Genomic DNA, 21,794 nt, shown 5'->3' on the forward strand with positions numbered 1-21,794 from the left:
TAAGCTTCTCCGAGTATGCTGCTTATTCTTAAACCGCAAAAAGCAGTAAAATCCCAAGTACATCAACTTGCAGCTTGAACTAGGACTTGACCAAGTTAATAAAATGGTCGTGTTGATGTTAATAGCTTCCTGGTATGCATTAGGTCATATGCGTGGATATGTATAAAAAGTGCAGCACTTCGTTAATGGCCTTTGTTTAAACCTCCAGTATCAAATCAGAGAAATGGAAGCAGTACCTGTAAACTGTGGGTACAATGTATTCTAAACAGAGAAGGCAACTGGTCAAGGAAGGTTCAACTGAATGCTTCATTTCTCCAAAGAACTGCTGCTTTCTTAAAACTCTGTTTGTTGGTTTTATACAAGATGGGAGTGGGATGATTGTACAAATGGATGATCGCTAAGGAAAAAGGTAAACATTCTTCATCTTCCCCATTGCATCCTGGAAGCAAAAGGGGAATGTTTTGGACTTCTTATGGAAATGTTTGTATCAGGGATTGCGAACATGGCATTCACGGCTGCAGTAGCCCTCTTGAGGGCTTCCCCCCGGCTGCTACAAAGCCTCTGAGCACCCCCCATTGCCCCCTTGAGGCAGTGGGGGTGGCTACCATTTTGCTCCCTTGAAAAGTACATAGAGCTGAAGGAGGAAGTTGGAAAAGTGAGAGTCTTCCCCACTTCCTCTTTCAGCTCTATGCCCTTTTCAAGGCTCAGATTAATTATACTCAAACCAGTTTTCATCTGGATTCCTTGGAAAAGCAAGTTTTGGGTGTGCCTTCTCTTTTTGTGGGGCTGGGCTGATCTGGGGGAAAAGGGAAAGACGTGACCAAGACTTATGGCCTTTACTCAAAACTACAAATGCGGCCACAGACCTACTCTCTGCTTTCTATTGTTTCCATAATTCCCACCTTCTAATTGACTCAGGTCAGCATTAAACTGCTGCGATTCTACACTGATGGATGGATGATTGTGTCATCAGAGAATACCCCTGGATGCCCTTGCAGGACATAAGCGGGGGTTGTTGGCTTTTTTTGCTCCATAGCAGACTGAATAGGGTTTCCTGGGGAGAATCGTCTACCTGGTGCTGTGGGAAAAGGGGGGAAAGTTCATAGAATCAAGGAAGGGACCCCAGAGTCATTTAGTCCAACCCCCTGCAATGCAGGAATCTCAGGTAAAGCATCCATGGCAGTGCTTGTTATCCATTTGCCCACATACAACTAATTGTAAAGCAGAGGTTTTTTATTTGTGGTGCCTGGTTTAAAGGGAGACTTGCATGGGCACTTGCATGATTAGGTCAACCCATACTAATCTGCAGATTAGGCAGATATAAGAGAACAGGGATACAGGAGTGGGTGGTATTGCCCGAGGTCCTGCCTTCAAGGCTTGGATGCCAGTTAAAATGATCAAACAACCCCAAGATAAATCTGCCAAGTAGGAATTTTGCCTCCTTCATGGATCACTGCCTTGCCATGTCAAAGGGGCTTGAATAACTCAGAGAAGCTATGAGCTATGCCATGCAGAGAGGGCCACCCAAGATGGACAGGTCATAGTGGAGAGTTTTGACCAAACGTGATCCACCTGGAGCAGGAACCAGCAAGCCACTCCAGTATCCCTGCCAAGAAAACTCCATGGACAAAGAGTGCCTGGCATGCTCTGGTCCATGGGGTCACAGAGTTGGACACGACTAAACGACTAAACAAAAACAACAGGAATTTTGCACATACTTTGGGTGCAGGTATAGGGCAAGGTCCTCCAGGTATTGCTAGACTACAACTCTCATCATTCCTGACTTTTGGACATGCTAGCTGAGGTTGATGGAAGTTAGAACCCAACAACATCTCAAAGGGCCACACTGGGCAAAAGGGTTATCTGTATCCAACTTGTGTAGACCTGAAGTGCAACCACCATCAAATACCTGGCCGTGACTAATGGAAGGTTTGGTTGTGGGTGGTTCTTTCAGTGGTGCTGAGGTTACTAGATGAAAGGCGGTAGCAATACAAACATGTGAAATGAGACAAGGTAGGGCTGGCTTTTGGTTTCAGTTATTTATCATAGGGCTGCACAACGGATCAGGGCCAAGAAGGGAGTAAGGCAGTCATAGACCAGGCATACAGTGTACCTCCCTAAGAACACTTATGGTTCCAGTCATTTGCTCCTAGACACAAGAGCTTTTAATATATTGGGTTGCATCCCATTGCAATATTCTCAGAGTAAACCCAATGAAACAAATGGACTGATTTTTTTTTCAGACTAGACCCACTGAAATAAATGCCCACTGATTGTGGTGTATCAACTCTATGACTTAGTCCAATGCAACTCATATTGTATATCTCAACATATAAACATTCGCCAAGGAAAAATTCTAAACGTTGACAAGGCAGGTAGTAGGAATTGCTGCTTGGCAGTGGAACGCCTTTCGTGGGATGGATTATCAAGACTCCTGGCACCTCAGTCCTTGGACAGACATATCTGCAATAGAGACTTAAAGCATTTTAACATTTATCCCCAATGATTGCTGGGGATTGTAGTTCTCTGAAGAGGAAGGGGACTACTGATCTTAGCACCCTCACCTAGGATTCTTTGGAGAAACCCAAAGCCAATATGGGTTCGTATTGTAGATGCACTCCCAAAGAAATGTACCAGAACACCTTCTTGCAATGGAGGGATTTGAAGAAAACACTGTAATGTCATGGTAACATCATGGCTTTCGGATGTGTTCTATTGAGCCTTCCTCTTGTCCATCCCAAGCGCTTAGTTAACAGAACAGAAATTATTTCTTTTCACTGTAATTAAAGCAATGTAATTGTATTTTTGTTGTTGTTTATTTAAAGAAAGACCAGTTCATTTTTTAAAAAAAGAAAAAGAAAGTGATCAGAACCTTATTCCTAAAAGCTTAATTTGTAAACCTCATTCATCTCAGTGGAATATACTTCTAAGTGTGCATACGTCTGAAGTGTCAAAATATGTGTGCACGTTAGTGGGAGTGTGAAAGACAGTGAGAGAACAAGAGAGCTCCCTGGCACCAGTAGAACCAGTAATTAAAGTCTTTAATTGTGCGACTTCTCAAACCATATTTTACGTCTTTTCCTTTCAATGGTTGAGTTGGCCTCCGTGGATGGGGTTAAATAACATCTGCTCAAAATGCCGGTTTTCCCCAGTTAACCAAAAAGAAAAAGAATGGTCAAGATGCATCTACTTTAGTAGCTGCTGCAAAAGTGTCAATTATGATTGAAGAAGAATTGCGGGGGGAGAGGGAGGTGAGGTGTAGATAGAACTGATATGGCTTTCACTGGACTGCCAGCTTGGAGGAGGAGTGTGTGTCTCTCTCCCCCCTTTCTTTTTCAGAGAGAAGTCCTTTGTTCCTGTTTTGGCTCAATACACAGTTTCTCCCCAAGTTTCCGGATGAGTTCTGCCAGGTCTTCAGTGTTCTGTGATTTTTCTTCAAGGAGCTCGTAACGGAGGCTTGAGATGTCCTGTTTAATTTCTTTCAGCTCACCTATAAGAGAGAGAGAAGATCAAGGGCTTACGAGAAGAAAAAGGGAAAGCCGGGGATGGGGAGGGGGACAACATTACGAAGAGCCCTGATGAATCAGACCCAAAGGCTCATTTGGTCCGGCAAATAAAACCTTACAACCCACTGGAGCATAGGGAACTGGCTGGCCTCAAACAGGGTTCTGCCACCATTACCTCTAGCTCCCCCTCAGGATGCCAATGATATATATATATACAGTGGTGCCTCGCAAGACGAAAAGAATCCGTTCTGAGAGTCTCTTCGTCTAGCGGTTTTTTCGTCTTGCAAAGCAAGCCCATTGACGGATTAGCAGATTAGCGCTATTAGCGGCTTTTAGCGGCTTATCGGCTTAGCGGATCAGCTGATAAGCGGCTTAGCGGCTTAGAAAAAGGGGGGAAGGGGAAAAAACCCGCAGGAACTCGCAAGACATTTTCGTCTTGCAAAGCAAGCCCATAGGACATTCGTTTTGCGAAGCACCTCCAAAACGGAAAACTCTTTCGTCTAGCGAGTTTTCCGTCTTGCGAGGCACCACTGTATTTTGTTCTTGGAAGAGTTATAACCCAGAAGCCACAGCAGCTGTTATGCTGCAAATCAAAACAGAAGCACTATAGCAGAGGTGCCATTTAAGTATGGGGTGGGGGAACCCAATAACTTTTGCTAGCCTTATAATTCTGCTATCCGATATTCCAAACGACATCCATTTTGGAAGCCTACCTTCATTGACTTCATCACTTTCTTTGTCCACCTGAGCTTTCAGTACGTATCGCTTGATAAGACGTTTCATAATTTTCTGGGGAAGAGAAGCAGAAAAGCCTTTCAGATACAGTATTGGCTTGTGCATCCTGATCCTAGACAGCAGTAGCGGCACATGGGGTGAGGCACAGTTGTGTCTGACATAGACCCATAGGGTGGCCGTATTTTGAAGAGCAAAGAAGAGGACACATTTGCTGACTTGCGTGGGGGATCTCTAGGATGACTCTCATTTCACAAACCCATGAAAAAGAGGACACGTCCTGGAAAAAGAGGAAATATGGCAGCCTTGTCGCTGGCACTGAGGCAGCTTAACCAGATGAGGGCAGAACAGGGGAGGCAGCACAACTAGAGAATCCTCTAGGGAAGTCTCAGAAGAGGAAGAGGAAGAGCCAGGGGAGTGATGGTGAGAGACAGGACACAGGTCAGAGGATGAAAGGAGGGAGCAGAATGGTTGGATGCTGAACAAGCAACAGGCGAGAGAGAGAGAGGGGGGGGAAGAGGAGGGCTGTGGATAATCCTTCTCTGTTTGGCTTTCAGGTTCTTTACAGTTACTGTACTCTGTTAGCATCTAGATCCTACCTGATACTTCCTTTGAGGGTTCCTTAAGCTGTTTAAGTTGAGGTCATCTGAGCTTCTTATACTTGATTCCTTACTTTGACCTAGCTGAAAAACAGAAGAAAGGAGTACTAAGTGAGGATTGCTTAATAAATCTCTTCTTCCCCCTTTCCCTTCTTACCACATTTCATTAGAATACTGTACTCCTTAAGCATCGCTCCTATGCACAAGAGAGAGGTTTTGGAGATATTTCAGATAAAATATCTCTTAATGAGGGAAGCTGCTGGGGAGAAAATGAAATGTAAAAGTTTGCTGAAGAAATGAATGTCTTCAGTGAATGTTTAAGGCCACATTCACACCATCTTCTTGAGACACAATAAACAATCATGGCTTGCCCCCAAGAATTCTGGGAGCTATGGTTTGTTAAAGGTGCTGAGAGTTGTTTTCCTCACAGAGCTACGAATTCCAGAGTGGTTTAAACAACCAATCCGTCTCCACAGGGAACTACAGCCCCCATAATTCTTTGGAGGAAGCCCTGAGTGGCATCATAGTGATTTAAATGCGTGGTGTGAACGGGGCCCAACTGCATGCTTCAACAGCAAGCATTGCAGAAATCCCATTACTCCAAGACCAACATGGAAATCCAAAGGACTGGTTAAGGGGGAACAGACAGGATTGCTCAACCCCTCCGCCACCAATTAACTGGAAGAAAGCTTTTAAATTTTATAAGTAGCCTACAATGAAGATGGAATCCTGCAGGTCATGGAGGGCGGGGACATCCTTTCTTCTGCAGCATCCCAGAAACACAGATCCCTTGGAGCAAAGTTACCTAGTAAAATGTTTTTTTTTTTTGAGGGCTAGCAACTTTTGTGGGTTTATTTACAAGGCTGCCTTGAGATTTTTGCAGTGCAGCTTTCAGGAAGCCAAGTGCCTGTGGGGCCAAATGCAAAAATTCATTTCTTCTAATTGTGGAAAATCTTCTTTTTAATTACACTACTAACATGAGCAGACAGTTCTCACAAAACATTTGCTTGGACCGGTTAAGACTTGTTACAGCAATGTCTGGACCAATTCCTGGATTTCAGTTGTGTAAGCAAGCCGTACCAAGATAACGTTATGTTGCATTTCAGAATGTGACCACTTGGTGGCAAGCGATGCTCGGCTTCTAAAGAAGCCTTTTATTCTCTCACAGGAGCTGGAAGGCTGCAGCGAAGGTTTATATCAGCAGAACTGGATGGGTAAGTAATAGCCATTCATTTTACCCGCAGGAGTGAATCATCGGATTTGGGGAGCTGATAAACATAATCTGTGAAGATGCAGAAACGCTCAGGCTGAGCTCTTATTAGAACATCTACACATCCTAACTATTGACTTTAGCCTTTTTTCCTGAAAAGGTGAGGCGGGGGGAGCTTATCTTCCTGGTTCTGGTTTATGGAGCTTATCTTCCTCTGGTTCTCATCCCCTGCCCTTCTCTATTACTTTGGGTTGTATGCATGAGCAGAATGACTTTCATGAGCGCAACAGAACTTCCCCTCCATCTCTTCCTCCTGTGCAACCCGCAAATCTGCTACAGGAGTTCCCCTAAGTCTCTGGAGCACATTTGAGGGAAGTGCTGATGGTGCTGGTGGTAGAAGTTCCACTGCACTTGCAGAAGTTTGCAGGCGTTTTTCTGCTCATGCAATGACTTAGGGGGATTCAACCCTACGCCCCCTGGATGGTTAAGTCCAGTGAAATTCGACTATGGACTATGGAGTTTGACAGCAATACACTGCCCAAAGATTTTCCTGCTCACAGAATGTCCTTTTACTACGCCTATTTATAGAGTAGGCGTGTGTCCCAGCATTACAGAGTCCTCTTTTGGAAGAGCTGTCAGGGGGCAGTCATCTAGTTGAAGGGCTGTCCACCTCAATTCTGTTTCAAAGATGAAGAACCATCAGAACGTCTATGGTGACACGTTTTGCATTCTGTTTCCCTTATGGTCATTATTTCCCAAATTGCATGTATACACATAAATTAGCAAATGTAAATTCTACGCAAACTGATACCACCTTCTGATTGGTGATGCATACATGGCCACCCTACCTAATTAGGAGTTTCCTCCCAATTGTATAAGTTGCAGGTATGAAATAGATATATGTTAACATGGGCAAAAAGGATGCCCTGGTCACTCGATCTAAGATTTTCTTAGCAGAAATTGCTATCCTGCTGATGTGGACAATAATCCTGAACCTTCAGTATTCAACATAATTTTACTTTCCACTTAGCAGCAGAAATGATGGAAAGTTGCACAGATAAACTCTTCAAGTTAGTTGGGGGGAAGGATCTAGAGGTCAAATGCATATGTCCATACAGATATGAATGCATGTTGTCAAGTGCAGATCTCCTGCCAGCCCTGCAAAATGGGTGGCACTGTGGTCTAAACCACTGAGCCTCTTGAGCTTGCCAATCGGAAGGTCAGTGGTTCGAATCCCGGCGATGGGGTGAGCTCCCGTTGCTCAGTCCCAGTTCCTGCCAACCTAGCAGTTTGAAAGCATGCCAGTGCAAGTAAATAAATAGGTACCGCAGCAGCGGGAAGGTACATGGTGTTTCCATGCACTCTGGCACTCGTCACGGTCCTCCGTGCGCCAGTAGTGGTTTAGTCATGCTGGGCACATGACCCAGAAAGCTGCCTGTGGACAAACACCGGCTCCCTCGGCCTGAAAAGGAGACGAGCGCCAGAACCCCATAGTTGCCTTTGACTGGACTTAACCATCCAGGGGTCCTTTACCTTTACCTTACTCTTGGGTAATATGCACATTCCAATTCATAACTAGTAAAATGAGTCGGCAGGCAGTACTGCTCTCTGGGATATCTGTGTGTTCAAAGCTAAGCCCACGGACATTCCTTCCTGCACATATGACCATTGGTTTAGGTTCCACATTTCCACCACAATGGACACTGAATCAGAGGCAATTCACCCTCCAGACTTCAAAACTGTAATCAAGAGAAATGAAGGATGCTTTTCTCTCTACCAAGAACCCCCCTGGCAGCATTTGCTAACTCAAGACTACATTTAGAAACCCTGCGGCCAGCAGAGCCAGGCTGGGCTAGGCGTTTGGACACCTCCACACTCCCTCCAGCATAGCAGATCCAGAATTTGGATTGCTCTGCGTGTTTCTAAAATTGCAGCCATCAAATTAACTTTGTAGGTTAGGGAATTTCTACCAGAAACCCTTGAAAGAAAACAACCATTTTATTTAGTGGTGTAGGTCTGGCACAAATTGCCCTCCTCCAGTGGAGTCATGCGTTGCATAAAGTTGTTCACAATTCCAGAATGCGGCAGGTTTACTCCATTGCGTAGTTACCTTATTCATCTCAGCGTCTTCCTGGAAACCTTTTCTATTGCAAAACAACAACTTAAAAATCCACTTCTTTATTCTGAGCGAGAAGTAAATCAGAGATTTGGGGCTAGGCACTAGGTTGAACGGCACCGGGAGCGTTCTGCCCTCCTCAAAATAGGAGAACCACAGTTTTGCTCTTGCAAACTTCCATTCCACATCAGCATCATCCTGGAAGGCAGAGAAAAGAGTTAAGCGGTGGTCATTTGAAATGATACGCAAAAGTTGTTTTGCTGGATGCTCAGACTCCAGCTAGACTCCTGCGCTGAACTAAACTGCAGGAAATAACAGTAACACTACTTCATAGGAAGAGCTCGCCTGGATCAGATAACGGGTGGATTGAGGTTCTACTTGAGTTCAGCCCATTTCTGATTGTGATCAGCTAGGTGGTTGGAAGAAGCTCACTGGCAGGTCATGATTCTAAGGAATTTGACTTGGACGCAGTCTAATGTAGTTGAACTTAGATTCCATTGAAATCTGTAGGACAAATTAATACTGACTTAGCTCAAGTCCTGTTGAAATAATGGCACATTTAAGCAACTCGGGGTTGTAACCAGTGCTAGTCCTACTGAGAGTTTGTTTTTTGATCATGAATTTCTATTTGTTCTGAAAAATTGTACTGATTTAATCAAGCAGGGATGGAATACCTGTGGCCCTCCAGATGCCACTGGACTATAATTCCTGATATACTTTGACCACTGCCCGTGCTGGCTGGGGCTGAGGGGAGCTGGGAGCCCGACCACATCATTACTCAATAATGACTGAGTAAGCTAAAGGTAGTTCAAAAGAGCATTATTACCTCAATCTCTTGGAATGAGCTATTGATCATCGCGATAAGCATGTTCAACAGAACAATAACCATGGTGACGTTATAAACCCCATAAAGGACATAACCAATGTTCTCAATAAATTTGTGCCTATAGTTTATGACAACTGATTTCACTTCTGAGAGTCCAAATATTGCCCAGAACAAAGTCTTGAAGCTTTCTTCCACTCTGAAAGAAAGAAAAATAAATCCCAGAAACGTGAGCATAACAGTGGAGTAAAAGATCTGTAAAAGCTGAGTATGGGACCATCCAGGCTTGCCCTTGCCCCACTTTCCCCCCCTGGGGAAACCTGACTACAGTGGTACCTCGGGTTAAGTACTTAATTTGTTCCGGAGGTCCGTTGTTAACCTGAAACTGTTCTTAACCTGAAGCACTACTTTAGCTAATGGGGCCTCCTGCTGCTGCCGCGCCGTGGCTCCGCGATTTCTGTTCTCACCCTGAGGCAAAGTTCTCAACCCGAGGTACTATTTCTGGGTTAGTGGAGTCTCTAACCTGAAGCATATGTAACCCGAGGTACCACTGTATTACCGCTGAATCAGAGCAAACATCAATCAGTTTTTCTCCAGATTGCTGTTTGCTCTGATATATCACTTAAGACCGGGTTTTCCTGAAGAAAGAGGCAGGGCAAGGGCAAAACCACTCAGACCCATGTCTAGAAAGCGCAAGAGAAGCAGAAAACCTCAGACCCATGCGTTCTAGGCATGGGACAAGCCCTATGTCGGCACCAACTCCAATTCATGATCATAGAATCAAAGTTGGAAGGACCCTCAAGGGTCATCTAGCCCAACCCCCTGCAATGCAGGAATCTCACCTAGAGCATCCATGACAGATGGCCATCCAACCTCTGCTTAAAAACCTCCAAGGAAGGAGAGCCCACAACCTCCCGAGGGAGACTGTTCTACTGTCAAACAGCTCTTACTGTCAGAAAATTCTTCCTGATGCTTAGTCGGCATCTCCTTTCTTGTAACTCGAAGCCATTGGTTTGAGTCCTTTCTTCCGGAGCAGGAGAAAAGAAGTTTGTTCCAACATCCATGTGACAGCCCTTGAAGATGGCTATGATATCTCCTCTCACTCTCCTCTTTTCCTGGCTAAACACACCAGCTCCATCAACAGTTCCTTGTTAGGCTTGGTTACTAGACCCTTGATCGTCTTGGTTGCCCTCCTCTGCACATGTTAATGGCGCAGGGAAATCAGGCATGTCATGATAATGTTAAAAGTGTCCACATTTTAAATGTTCAAACAGGCATGATCAACCTCTGCTTTTGCACAATGGAAAAACGTGCAGTGGAAGTAGCTTCAGTTGATAGATACTTTAGCATGCACAAGCATAATTTAAATTTTAATGGACCTAGTGACATATATGGACACTAGCAACTAAACTATGCAGCATTGACTAAAGATGTCTACAACACACTCTTGTTATGCACAAACAGACCTTGTCCTAATACATCTCGCATAGGAGGAGTGCATTATGTATTTATGCAAACTAAATAATATAAAAGAGGACCTAATCTATAATGCAAAGCAGGTGCTTCTATCTGCTGGTTGTTGTGGCTGTTCAGAGCTACCATAGCAGCTGCTTTTGGGGGTGACATCTGAACTGATCCTGGTAGTCCGTCTGGACTAGTAGAAATCAAAGGATTGCCCCAAAGGGATAACCAGCCCTTTTATTGAATGCGCCAATCACCATGAATCCATTAACATGGAAGTGCCTTTAGAATTACTTTATAGTAAATGCGCTTGGCATTTAGATGCATCAGTACTGCTAGCTGAGGAAAGATGGTTGGAAAATCAATATTTAGGAATTGCAGGCCATAGCTAACCATGGCCATAGTTTGGATACTTAACATTACAACAGCGAATGCGCTTAAATCCGACTGATTGCCTTCCAACAAAATCATCTACACTTACTACAGCAAAAGCAGATTTCAACATTTACTTACGTAGTGAAGGCTTCATTTTGCTTTGCCCCCAGGTAGTAAGAGTAGAGATTAAACATTCCTATCATGAAGGCCACAAAAACCATGATAAATATGACCATGAACTTGAAAATGTCTTTCACAGTTCTGCCAAGCGATATCTGTAGAGGTCCAAAGCTTTCATTGGCGGGCAGAATATAGGCGATTCTTGAGAAGCTTAAGACCACAGCGATTGCATATAGGCCTTCAGATATGATTTGAGGGTCGGATGGATCCCAGTCTATTCTTGCTGTAAAAAAAGCAAAAGAAAACCCACAAGAACATCTGTTTAATGTTTTGATATATGTTCCATATTTAGCTGCCCAAGCATTAAGCCAATGCCTGGAGATCTTGCTGTGCATCCCCTGTGCAATCAGAAGTAAAGCACTTGTGAACAAGAGAAGCACCTTTCAGAGGGATGTCAGCACAGAGAGACAACAGCAAAATGGCTGCTTCTTCTCAGACAAATTTGTGACATTACCCACATGCCGTTTCTGTGGCTATTAATGTATGAACTGCAGCCCCTAGTTAGGGCTGGGTAATATCAGCTTTTCAACATTGCAATGTATCACCAGTCGAACATCGCAATATAGTGACACATTGCGATGTTGAAAAGTGGAGGAACAAGCTGTATCGGGCCTGGTCCTGTGAGGCACCGGGGTGAAATCACCTCAGCTCCCTCAGCGGGAGTGGCAGTGGATTCACCCTGGCCAGAGTGAAAGCCAGCTCGTTCCTCCATGTGCTGGGTGCTGGAGGGAGTTCCTCTGCTTTCAGTGCCTGGCGCACTGAGGGGAAAACAAGACTCGGGAGAAGGCGTCATCATGCTCTAGCCTTCAAACAGGTCCTAGGCAATGTATTGATACATCATTGCCCAAGCTCACTCCTAGTAATGGTTTTGCATACCGTTGCATTTTCCCCTCTGGTTTTTGACATTTCAGTGTCTCCTTCGTCTTACTTTTTTAAAAAAAGTTATTTCATTTAATTTTATGACTATGCAGTTACCTGGCTTTACATTAAGAGTAATAAAAAAGGAGAGAGATGAAATAAACAAATGAACAATTCTGTTCACATTTATCCTTTTATTAATCATTCTTTCTTCATTTTGAAATACAGGTAACTTGCCAAAATAAGAATACATAAATGAAAAGGGAGTGGAAAGGGGGTGGTCATCTAGGAAACAAGACTTTGGGGATCCAACTCATAATTGAACACAATGCGTTTTGAGTATATGTAAATTTGGCTTATGCGCTACCCCTAGAACATAACCCCTGTGTAAGTTGAGAGTCACCTCCATTACAAAACAACAACAACAACATACAAACTGCATTGTGAAAGATAGAATCATAGAACTGTAGAATAGGGAGGGACCCTGAGGGCCATCTAGTCCAAGCCCCTGCAATGCAGGAATCTCAACTGAAGCATCCATGACAGGTGGCCACCCAACCTCTGCTTAAAGGCCTCCAATGAAACTAAAAACCTAACAGCTCTCAAACTCATCCATTGCAACTGCAGTGGGTTCAGAATTATATTGCTTAGGAAGTGAAGAGCAGATCGTCCACTGTTATAAATTGCCATTGCTTCCTAGAAACTGGTGGTGGAGCCTGAAATCCTATACAGTGGTACCTCGGGTTACATACACTTCAGGTTACATATGCTTCAGGTTACAGACTCTGCTAACCCAGAAATAGTGCTTCAGGTTAAGATGAGAACAGAAATCGTGCTCCGGCGGCGTGGCAGCAGACCCATTAGTTAAAGTCGTGCTTCAGGTTAAGAACAGTTTCAGGTTAAGTACGGACCTCAGGAACGAATTCAGTACTTTACCCAAGGTACCACTGTACAGGCTTATCTGAAAGAAACTCCTGCTGAACTCTGTGAGGCTTACTTCTGAGTAGACATGCAGAGGACTGCACTGGCAATTGCTTTTCTGTCCAGCACACATCACTTTATCTCACTGTAACTTCTGATTGTTCATAACCTCTCGATTTTACGTGAAGAAACTAGCTATACAGTAAGGGGGAGTGTATAAACTGCAGCTAAAAATGAAGATTCCCATTTCTTCGTTTGAATTACAACCTGCTCTATAAGCCCAGGGCAACTTACAGCACTCTTTCTACATATTAATAGTTATGTTCCCAAAGGGGTTCACAATATAAGGAAATCAAATGGTTTAAGGATAAAAAATAAGCTAAATAATTTTAAAAATATTTTTTAATAAAAATAATAATAATGATGTTGTAAACATAAAAAACTGATGAGTTTATGTATATCTATATAACATCACAACTACATCAGTCCTTAAAGCCATCCAAAGGATAGCATCATTCCCATTGGGGCATTTTCTTCAAGCAGAAGAAAATTATTTTTATAGGATATTTTAGGAAAGAAAATGAATATGAAACTTGCTGCTGTCTTGCTCACTGAAAGTCACTGAAAATCTCCACTGCTTGCATGGGTTGTGAAAAGAAGTGGACATGCAGCTCAGTAGTAATGAGTTCCTTATAAGCTCTAGATGAAAACATTTTATCCCACAATGGCCTTACATGTGAAAAGGATCATGGGGTCTTAGTAGACCACAAACTTAACATGAGTCAACGGTGTGATGCAGTAGCAAAAAGAGGTAATGCTATTCTTGGCTGCATCAAGGGAAGTCTAGGGAAGTAATCAAGGGAAGTAATAGTACCACTCTATTCTGCCCTGGTCAGATAACACCTAGAGTTCTGTGTCCAGTTCTAGGTGCCACCATTTCAGAAGGATATTGACGAGTTGGAACGTGTGCAGAAGAGGGTGACCAAGATGGTCAAGGGTCTGGAACCCAAGCCTTATGAGGAATGGTTGAGGGGGTTGCCTGGATAAGAGGAGACATGAGAGCAGATATGGCAGCCATCTTCAAATATCTCAAGGCCTGTCACATGGAAGATGGAGCAAGCCAGTTTTCTCCTGATCGGGAGGGTAGAACCCGAACTGGAAGAGTTCTCCTTTGCTCAGCCAACACAAATCTCAATGGTTCATAAACTCACCCAAAGTGTAGTATTTTATACTGGGAGGCAATGTCACCGTTTTCAAGTTCTTCATATCCACACCTGCATCGACCATGCTCTGGGCTCTGGAAGCATGCCAAAATGCCATGAACCTCGCAATGAACGAAGCTGCAAAAATAGCTAGCATCCCGAAATCTAGCATATTCCACAACTCAAACAGGTATTCCTTGGGACCTTGGGACCAAATCTCTTTACACTCGGACCATATCATACCTAGAGGAGGAAAGAAGAGAGCACACACAGCATTAGCTTTCCACAAAATGTCATAGAAAATATCAAATATATCTGTTTGAGTCCCATGTCTTGAGAAGTAGGGATACAGGCTTTGAAAAATGAAACAAAGCTCTTATTTTATTTATACAAGAAATATTCCATCCATTGCTTTGTGGGACATCATTGGGAGAAGAAAAGCCTAAGGACTAAACCCTACGCGAATCTTGGGTGGAGCCCCTAAGATGGTTGGATGGTGCCTTGTATGCCTCCTTCAGGCAACTTCTGCAGCTAAGCTGGTACCAAACACATTGCTCTGCTTTCCTTTGGACCACATTAGCAAGGCTGAAGAGTGGGGTGTTGTCATCTGGGCAGCCCAGGACTTCCATACACACTGCCTAGGCTTCTGCGCAGGGAGGTCAGTTCAGTGCTGCTAACACAGTAAAAACAATGCAGGAGGCAGCAGTTATGAGTTCCCAGTTGCTGCAGCCACAGCAGGCGCTGTGATCCTGCAGCTCTTTGACTTCACCCCCCGGAGGTTCGTTCCATTGTCTCTCAAGATGGATACCAACAAATTCTATTAGATTCCCTATTCATTATGTAAAAATGGTAGGGTGGCAATTGGCTTTGTGGAGAGTTGTCAAATTGCAAGGTGGATATCGGCACTCTAGCTTTGAATTTACCAGCGCAGCAGGAGATGTATGTGGCGGCTATGGGTTTTCATACACCAACAGCTTTTATCAGTGCCCCTTCTATAGCAAACACTGGTGAGAGAGGGCAGTTTGCTAGCAATCTTGGAATGGCAGAAGGTGTCTCAGTCTCCCTCCCTGCTAGATTTGCCAAGGTGAGCTGTGGCTCCCCAGGGATGATCATTCAAATAAGGTTTCTGGTGTAATGAATTCGTAAAGAACCGATGTTTAGAGCCTAGCAACTGACCACGCCATTTCTGACTGCTGTGACTTGGGAGCAGAGCTTTGCTGCAGAAGCAGAAGCTGATATGAGCTGAGAGCTAGTGTGTGGAGAGGGAGGGAGGGAGGGAGGGAGGGAGGGAGGGAGGGGGAGAGAGAGAGAGAGAGAGAGAGAGAGAGAGAGAGAGAGAGAGAGAGAGAGAGAGAATTGAGCATAGAGGCCAGCCTCTGAACAATGAGCTTCTCATTCTTCTACCACCCTACACTACTTAAGAATAGTGCATGTTTCATGCAGCTGGGATCCCTTTTGAATTTAATATTTAACTCAAGACTGGGCCACCTTGAGCAACTGCACCCTAAAAGCACCCCCTGCTGTTAGCAGGCAGCAAAACAGGAAGATATCTTAACCAAAGTTGAAAAAGATTTGGGATGAGCTGCATCCGCCTTTTCCTGCAGCTGGAAGTGTAAAGGTACTGCACAGATCTTCAACTAGCTATGAGTTTTAGATGGCATTTCACACGAATGAATGTGTGTTATAATTATTATCCTATGTATGTGATTGTGTGTGTTTCTCCTTCACAATTTATACAGCTTTCAGATATCTACTTGCTCCTTCATGTCTCTCACAGTTCTCGGTTCATTAACTTTTTATTACATTTTATAGTAGCTTCTAATGCATAACACCTAATCAACCAAAAATGCTATCTCCTACCAATTTGGATTTCTCTGATGTTGCATGTTAGTAATCTCCAGTGCTCACTGACAATATCTGAATACACTCATTAGCATCGAGTTTCTGTCTTGCCTGCTAACTATCAACTTTCTTTTTAAAAATTGGCTTTAAAAGATTTAATTCTTATTTTAGATAATGCAGCCACAAATGATTGGTTTCATTTGATGTAACATGCTGTTACTTCTATAGAACAGTTCCCTGAATTTTCTGCACTTTCAAAGTAACATGCCACCTCTTTTTTCTGCATAAGGCTTAGAAGAAGGTGTATTCCTTTTCTTTCTTTCTTTTAGCTATAACAAGAGTAACATGTGTACACATTGAAACTTGCACCCCTTTTTCTAGGCTTCTGAAATGTAAATTTTAAATGAATTAATAACAACATGTCATCTGTACGGTGCTGGGTGCTTTAAGATGTGACAATCAACTGTGTTTTCTGGGGTGAACTGTCTTCTCTATAACCAAGAAAGTAGGAGATGGGTTTTGGAACCAGGTTAATTGGCAGAGACTTAACAGATCTGATTCAGAATGTGTTTGCTTGTATGAATAAGTAGATCATCTGATATAATCAGAGCATTCTGAAAATGCACCTCAAATGTTCCTTGTTTGGTGTGCTAACACATAAATGCATGTGTTTCGTGAAAAGCACCGAAGAGGAAAGGAAGGAAGAACGCTGTGGCATTTCCCACTCACAACCTATGCAAGGGATACACATGAATGAATGTGGAATTCAGCAAGACCCTTCACTTTGTGTCTCGTACTGCACCTCTATAAGAGAAAAGAGGCTTAACAGACACACAGTCCTCTGCTATGGTTGCAAGACACAGCTTTGCGATATGTTTTTTACCTATTACCCATGAGATAATCAGCAACTCCATCCACGAGAAGCACGAAGTTTTCATCCTGAACAGCTGTTTTCCATCCGTTCTGCTTTCATTGGGCTTCAGTTTGGTGCCATCAAACCTGTCTGCTGCATTCATGACCAGCAAACCAAGGAAAATGGTGAAAGAGGCTGCATGTGCCACAAATTTCATAAAGGGTCCGCGCATTATTCTACCCAACTGCAAAAATAAAAAAGAGAGAGATTTTAAAGATTACAGCACTCCCCCACCAACATAAAATTATCTTGAGAAGGCTGCTGTCGGAAAGAAACAACAGCCAGGCACAGCAAAGAAACAGGAGAGAATGCTTTGCATAAAATAATTACCCCTTAATGCTATTTCTAATCAGCCTTTTGCAGTTTTCTATACTTCCATATACCCTGTATGTTGCTCAAATTGCCGAGGGACTTCAGGATTACAGCAGTGCAGGGGACAGAGGAGTAGAAATGCTATGGCACAATGGTTGCTGCCACCTTCGAGGTGGGAACCACAGATTGAAGAAACACAGCTGGGGAAGGGGCATAACTGAGAGGTAAAGCACATGAGTCCCGTGCGAGAGTCCCTAAGTGCAATCTCTGGCATCTTCAGGAATGGCTGGCAAAGACTTCTGTCTGTAAGCATGGAGACCTGCTGCCAACCAATGGACAATACTGGTTTAGATGAGCCAGAGTTTTGACTTGGTATAATAGCAGTTTCCTATGTTTCAATGACCACAACGTGGTCAGGCAGTGGTCCACTTACAGGATAATGGTTTAAATTCCTGAAAAGGGAATGTTTACTTATGTTAAATTACTGTGTACTTTTTTAACACGGGGGAAATTTCCTTTGGCAGTAGCTCTCAAGTGATTGGCTGACTGTGAGTCACATGAGAGAGGCATTCTATTCTGTTGTGACTGTTATTCAAGTAACTGTTGTTTTAAACTGCTCTCTCTGTTTCCTCTCTGTGTGTGAGGGAGAATGGCTGCTGAGATAAACTTCTCAGGAATCTGCTGTGGGTAGTGTGTGTCTCTGAGATATATCTGAAGTGAAACAAACAGAGGAAGATCCCTAAACATTAATAGGGAGAAACCCGTGCAGGAGCTCTCTGTAAACAACCAAGAGAATACTGTTGAGGTGAAAGTAAAAACCCTTCATAAGAAACGTCAAAGACTTCCATCTACAATTCAAGTGAGAACATACCCATGTTTGACTAAGCATGTGATTGTAAAGTTCTTTTGAACTGGACATTGTCTTTATAAAGAAGCTATCAATCACCTAGAAGAGTTATTTAGCTTCCTAGCTGCAAGCTACTCTGTTACTTTGCATATCATCAAAATTTATTTTTTATATACACAGAACAACCCAGGAGAGTGCCAGGCTGTGGCACTTGTGTGTGACAGGTTTGCATCATGGGAAAACTGCTTCCCTTACCCTCTGCCTCAGACAGAGTCCAGACCAGCCTTTCTCAACCTTGGGTCCCCAGAAGTTGTTGAACTACAACTCCCATCATCCCTAGCTAGCAAGGCCAGAGCTCAGGGATGATGGGAGTTGTAGTCCAACAACATCTGGGGACCCAAGGTTGAGAAACACTGGTCTAGATCAACAATAACTCCAGGAGGACCTCAGCCAAAGAAGTGGAGTGGAACCCTGCATAGACCTCCAGCACCAAAAACACCCAGCCCCCCAAGAACGCTGCCTGCCCCTGATGACGCCACACACACCAGACCCCCACCTGAACCCCTGACTATCTTCCTTTGTCTGCAGCCCTCCTAGGAGCAGAGGTGTCATTACTGGCCTGGCAAGAAGTCCAGAGCTGGCACAGATGCACTTGGCTGGCAATCAGAGGGTTTAACTTCCTGGGCTGTACTCAGGAGGAGCCAGAGAAGGACCTGACGCCCATTGGGATGTGGTAGATGTCCAGGAAGGGGGAAGAGCTGCCTGAGCAGATCTATACATCCCAGTCTTTTCTAAACCTTTTCTGGGATTACAGCTCCCTGCCAGGCTCTGGGGAACTGAAGGCAGGCAGCTTCTTGGGTAAGAAGGGTGTCAGGGCATGGCTTAAAAATGACAAATGTAAATCAATGTGTGTGAAGTGATTCACAGAACAGCAAAAAGCTCCTAACTCCAAATGTATGCTAATGGAGTCTGAAGTGACAGAGACTTAGGGTCGGGATGGATAGCCGAGCGAAAATGTCGAGCCGGTGTGCATCAGCCATGGAAAGGTCAAACTCTATGCTAGGTTTGTAAGGAAAGGGATTGTAAACAAAACTATCAAAATATAAAGCTGTTTTATGAATCTATGGCGAGGCCACACTTGGAATTCCAGAGATCTGGTTGCCTCACCTTAAAAAGGATATGGTAGAGCTGGGAAAGGCTCATAAAAGGGCAGAAAAATTATTCAATGGGCTACAACAACATCTCTGTGAGTACAGGTTAAAAACATTTGGGGCCAGGGGCTTTTTAGTTTGGGGGAGAAAGCAAGTAAAAGGGAACAAGATAGAGATGTATAAAAATTGTGCATGGAAGCAGATAGAGAGTTGTTTTTCTCCCTTTTTCATGATACTAGAACCCAGGGTCATTCATAAAGCTGAATGCTAGAAGCTTCAGGACAGACAAAAAGTAATATTTCTTAACACAGTGCATATTTAAACTGTGGCATTCGCTTCTATAAGATACAGCAATGACCAGAAACTTGGACAACCTTAGAATGGGATTAGATGATAAATTAACATGTGCTATTAAAGTAAGATGGGGGGTATATGGGAGAAATGATTTTGAGGAGATATGGAAGGTGTTTGTAGAATTTATAATGTTAAAATGGAAAGGGGTCAAACCATCACAAGAGGTGTTGAAATTTTGGGAGGTTGGATAGTTACAATGGAATTGTCATGGGGGTGGGGTGCACATTTTTATTCAAATTATTATTATTATTATTATTATTATTATTATTACTTTGTCAAAGCTGGAAATAGCAAAAAAAACACACAAAGATTAAAAAACTGATGTGTATAATAAGATGTGTATAATAAATTTGGAAAATGTAAAAAGAAAAAAATGGGATTAGACAAATTCATGGACAATAAGGCTATATCAATGGCTATTAGCTTATGAACTTTTTTTGAGAAGTCTACAGGGAAAATGTATGACAGTAAGAGCTGTTCGACAGTGGAATTTGCTGCCAAGGAGTGTGGTGGAGTCTCCTTCTTTGGAGGTCTTTAAGCAGAGGCTTGACAACCATATGTCAGGAGTGCTCTGATGGTGTTTCTTGCTTGGCAGGGGGTTGGACTCGATGGCCCTTGTGGTCTATTCCAACTCTATGATTCTATGATTCTAAATTTACCGTATTTTTCGCCCTATAGGACGCACTTTTTACGCTCCAAAAATGAAGGGGAAATGTGTGTGCATCCTATGGGGCGAATGCAGGCTTTCCCGGGCTTCCAGCAGCTCTGCGCCACCCTCCGGATCCCGGCGCGAAGCCGCACGAGGCTCCGGAGGGTGGCACAGAGCTGCCTGCGCTCCAGGGCTTCCTGCAGCTCTGCGCCACCCGATCCTGGCGCGAAGCCGCGCGGGGCTCTGGAGGGTGGCGCAGAGCTGCCTGCGCTCCAGGGCTTCCTGCAGCTCTGCGCCACCCTCCCGATCCCAGCGCAAAGCCAGGCTCCGGAGGGTAGCGCAGAGCTGCCTGCATTCCGAAGCCTGGTGCGCGCTGAAGAGCATGCCCAGGCTTCGCACACCTCTCCGCAAGCCTGGGGAGACCGGCGCGGCTCCCTAGGCTTGCGGATAGCAGGCTGTTCTGGGGGCTGGGGTCGGGGCAGGCTCCGGCTTCCCCCATGCCTGGGGGGGGAATAATTTTGTTTTCTTTATTTCCCCCCTCCCAAAAAAAAATTAGGTGCGTCCTATGGGGCGGTGCATCCTATGGGGCGAAAAATACGGTAAGTGGAATTAGTAGGAATCAAATCTATGCCTCTTTCTATGGGAAATAGTTTTATGTGTATACTTGACTGTGTTTGATGGTGTATGTCCCTGTATGCTAAGGGTGTGTCGGTCAGGTGTGCGGTTGAATGTGGCCCTGCCCACTATTCAAATATGGCTCCTGCCAGCTTTCTACCAGGTAATGCAGCCTTCAGCCTGAAGAAGACTTCTCACCCAAGGATTAGAGGGTCAACTCAGTATTCTGAGTGCATCTGTGACTGCCTCCCTCCTCTTGCCAAACCTATTCAATGGAAGCAAATCCCAAGTAAGTGTCCATAGGATTGCAGGTTTAGAAATTGTTTCCCTAGCCACCAAAAATGTGGGAAAGATGGGGAAGATCCAGGATTCTGTGTAAAGCCTATGGAAAACTTGAACCACCCTGTTTGTTCAGTTCTATAGGAGGGTAGCAAATTATCTTTTAGAAAGCGAATAAATATAACCATTAGATTGAAATTAGAGACTGTTAGAAATAGTAGGCATTGGAATTTCCCATAGGTTTTAAAATACTATCATAGTCATCACACCAAAACCAGATTAATTTGAGAGGCATGCAGGCTCTGGTCAGTTTACACGGGGAAAGGGGTGCATGACATGTTGGAACACAAGACATCAAAAGCTTTAGGCAGGATGTGTGTGGAGAAACTTTCCAGGATGTGGTGAGTTGGCTGCTCACAGCTCATGGGAAAAGGTTTGGGAAGAGAAGGAAGCAAACATAGTAGCTCACTGAATGAGGGAAACTGTATTTGGAATAACTGTGGTTTACAGTGGTACCTCAGGTTACATACGCTTCAGGTTACATACACTTCAGGTTACACACTACGCTAACCCAGAAATAGTGCTTCAAGTTAAGAACTTTGCTTCAGGATAAGAACAGAAATTGGGCTCCGGCAGCGGGGTGGCAGCAGGAGGCCTCATTAGCTAAAGTGGTGCTTCAGGTTAAGAACAGTTTCAGGTTAAGAACGGACCTCCGGAACGAATTAAGTACTTAACCTGAGGTACCCCTATATATGTAAAGGGAGGTTAAATGGTTTTCATTTTTCAAAACAGAGTCAACCACAAATACTCCCAATTTTTTATTTTTCCAGCAACTATTTAATAGGCACC

The 21,794-nt window shown here is 44.0% G+C and overlaps 1 protein-coding gene across 1 annotated transcript in view; it reads right to left on the minus strand.

Annotated features, from left to right (window-relative positions):
• Positions 1–2,024: 2,024 nt before the first annotated feature.
• Positions 2,025–21,794, minus strand: part of TRPC6 (transient receptor potential cation channel subfamily C member 6) — a 69,820-nt gene continuing 50,050 nt past the window's right edge. Inside the window, exons 5-12 of the mRNA XM_082219135.1 lie at positions 16,709–16,922; positions 13,993–14,226; positions 10,961–11,225; positions 8,990–9,185; positions 8,158–8,361; positions 4,838–4,921; positions 4,220–4,295; positions 2,025–3,490 (exon numbers count right to left, since the gene is read on the minus strand). Of these exons, the coding sequence (XP_082075261.1) occupies positions 3,336–3,490; positions 4,220–4,295; positions 4,838–4,921; positions 8,158–8,361; positions 8,990–9,185; positions 10,961–11,225; positions 13,993–14,226; positions 16,709–16,922 (1,428 nt within the window). The 3' untranslated portion in view covers positions 2,025–3,335. The remainder of the gene's footprint in view (positions 3,491–4,219; positions 4,296–4,837; positions 4,922–8,157; positions 8,362–8,989; positions 9,186–10,960; positions 11,226–13,992; positions 14,227–16,708; positions 16,923–21,794) is intronic.

The sequence above is a fragment of the Podarcis vaucheri genome (assembly GCF_965113315.1).
Source record: "Podarcis vaucheri genome assembly, chromosome: 4".
Classification (NCBI taxonomy): domain Eukaryota; kingdom Metazoa; phylum Chordata; class Lepidosauria; order Squamata; family Lacertidae; genus Podarcis; species Podarcis vaucheri.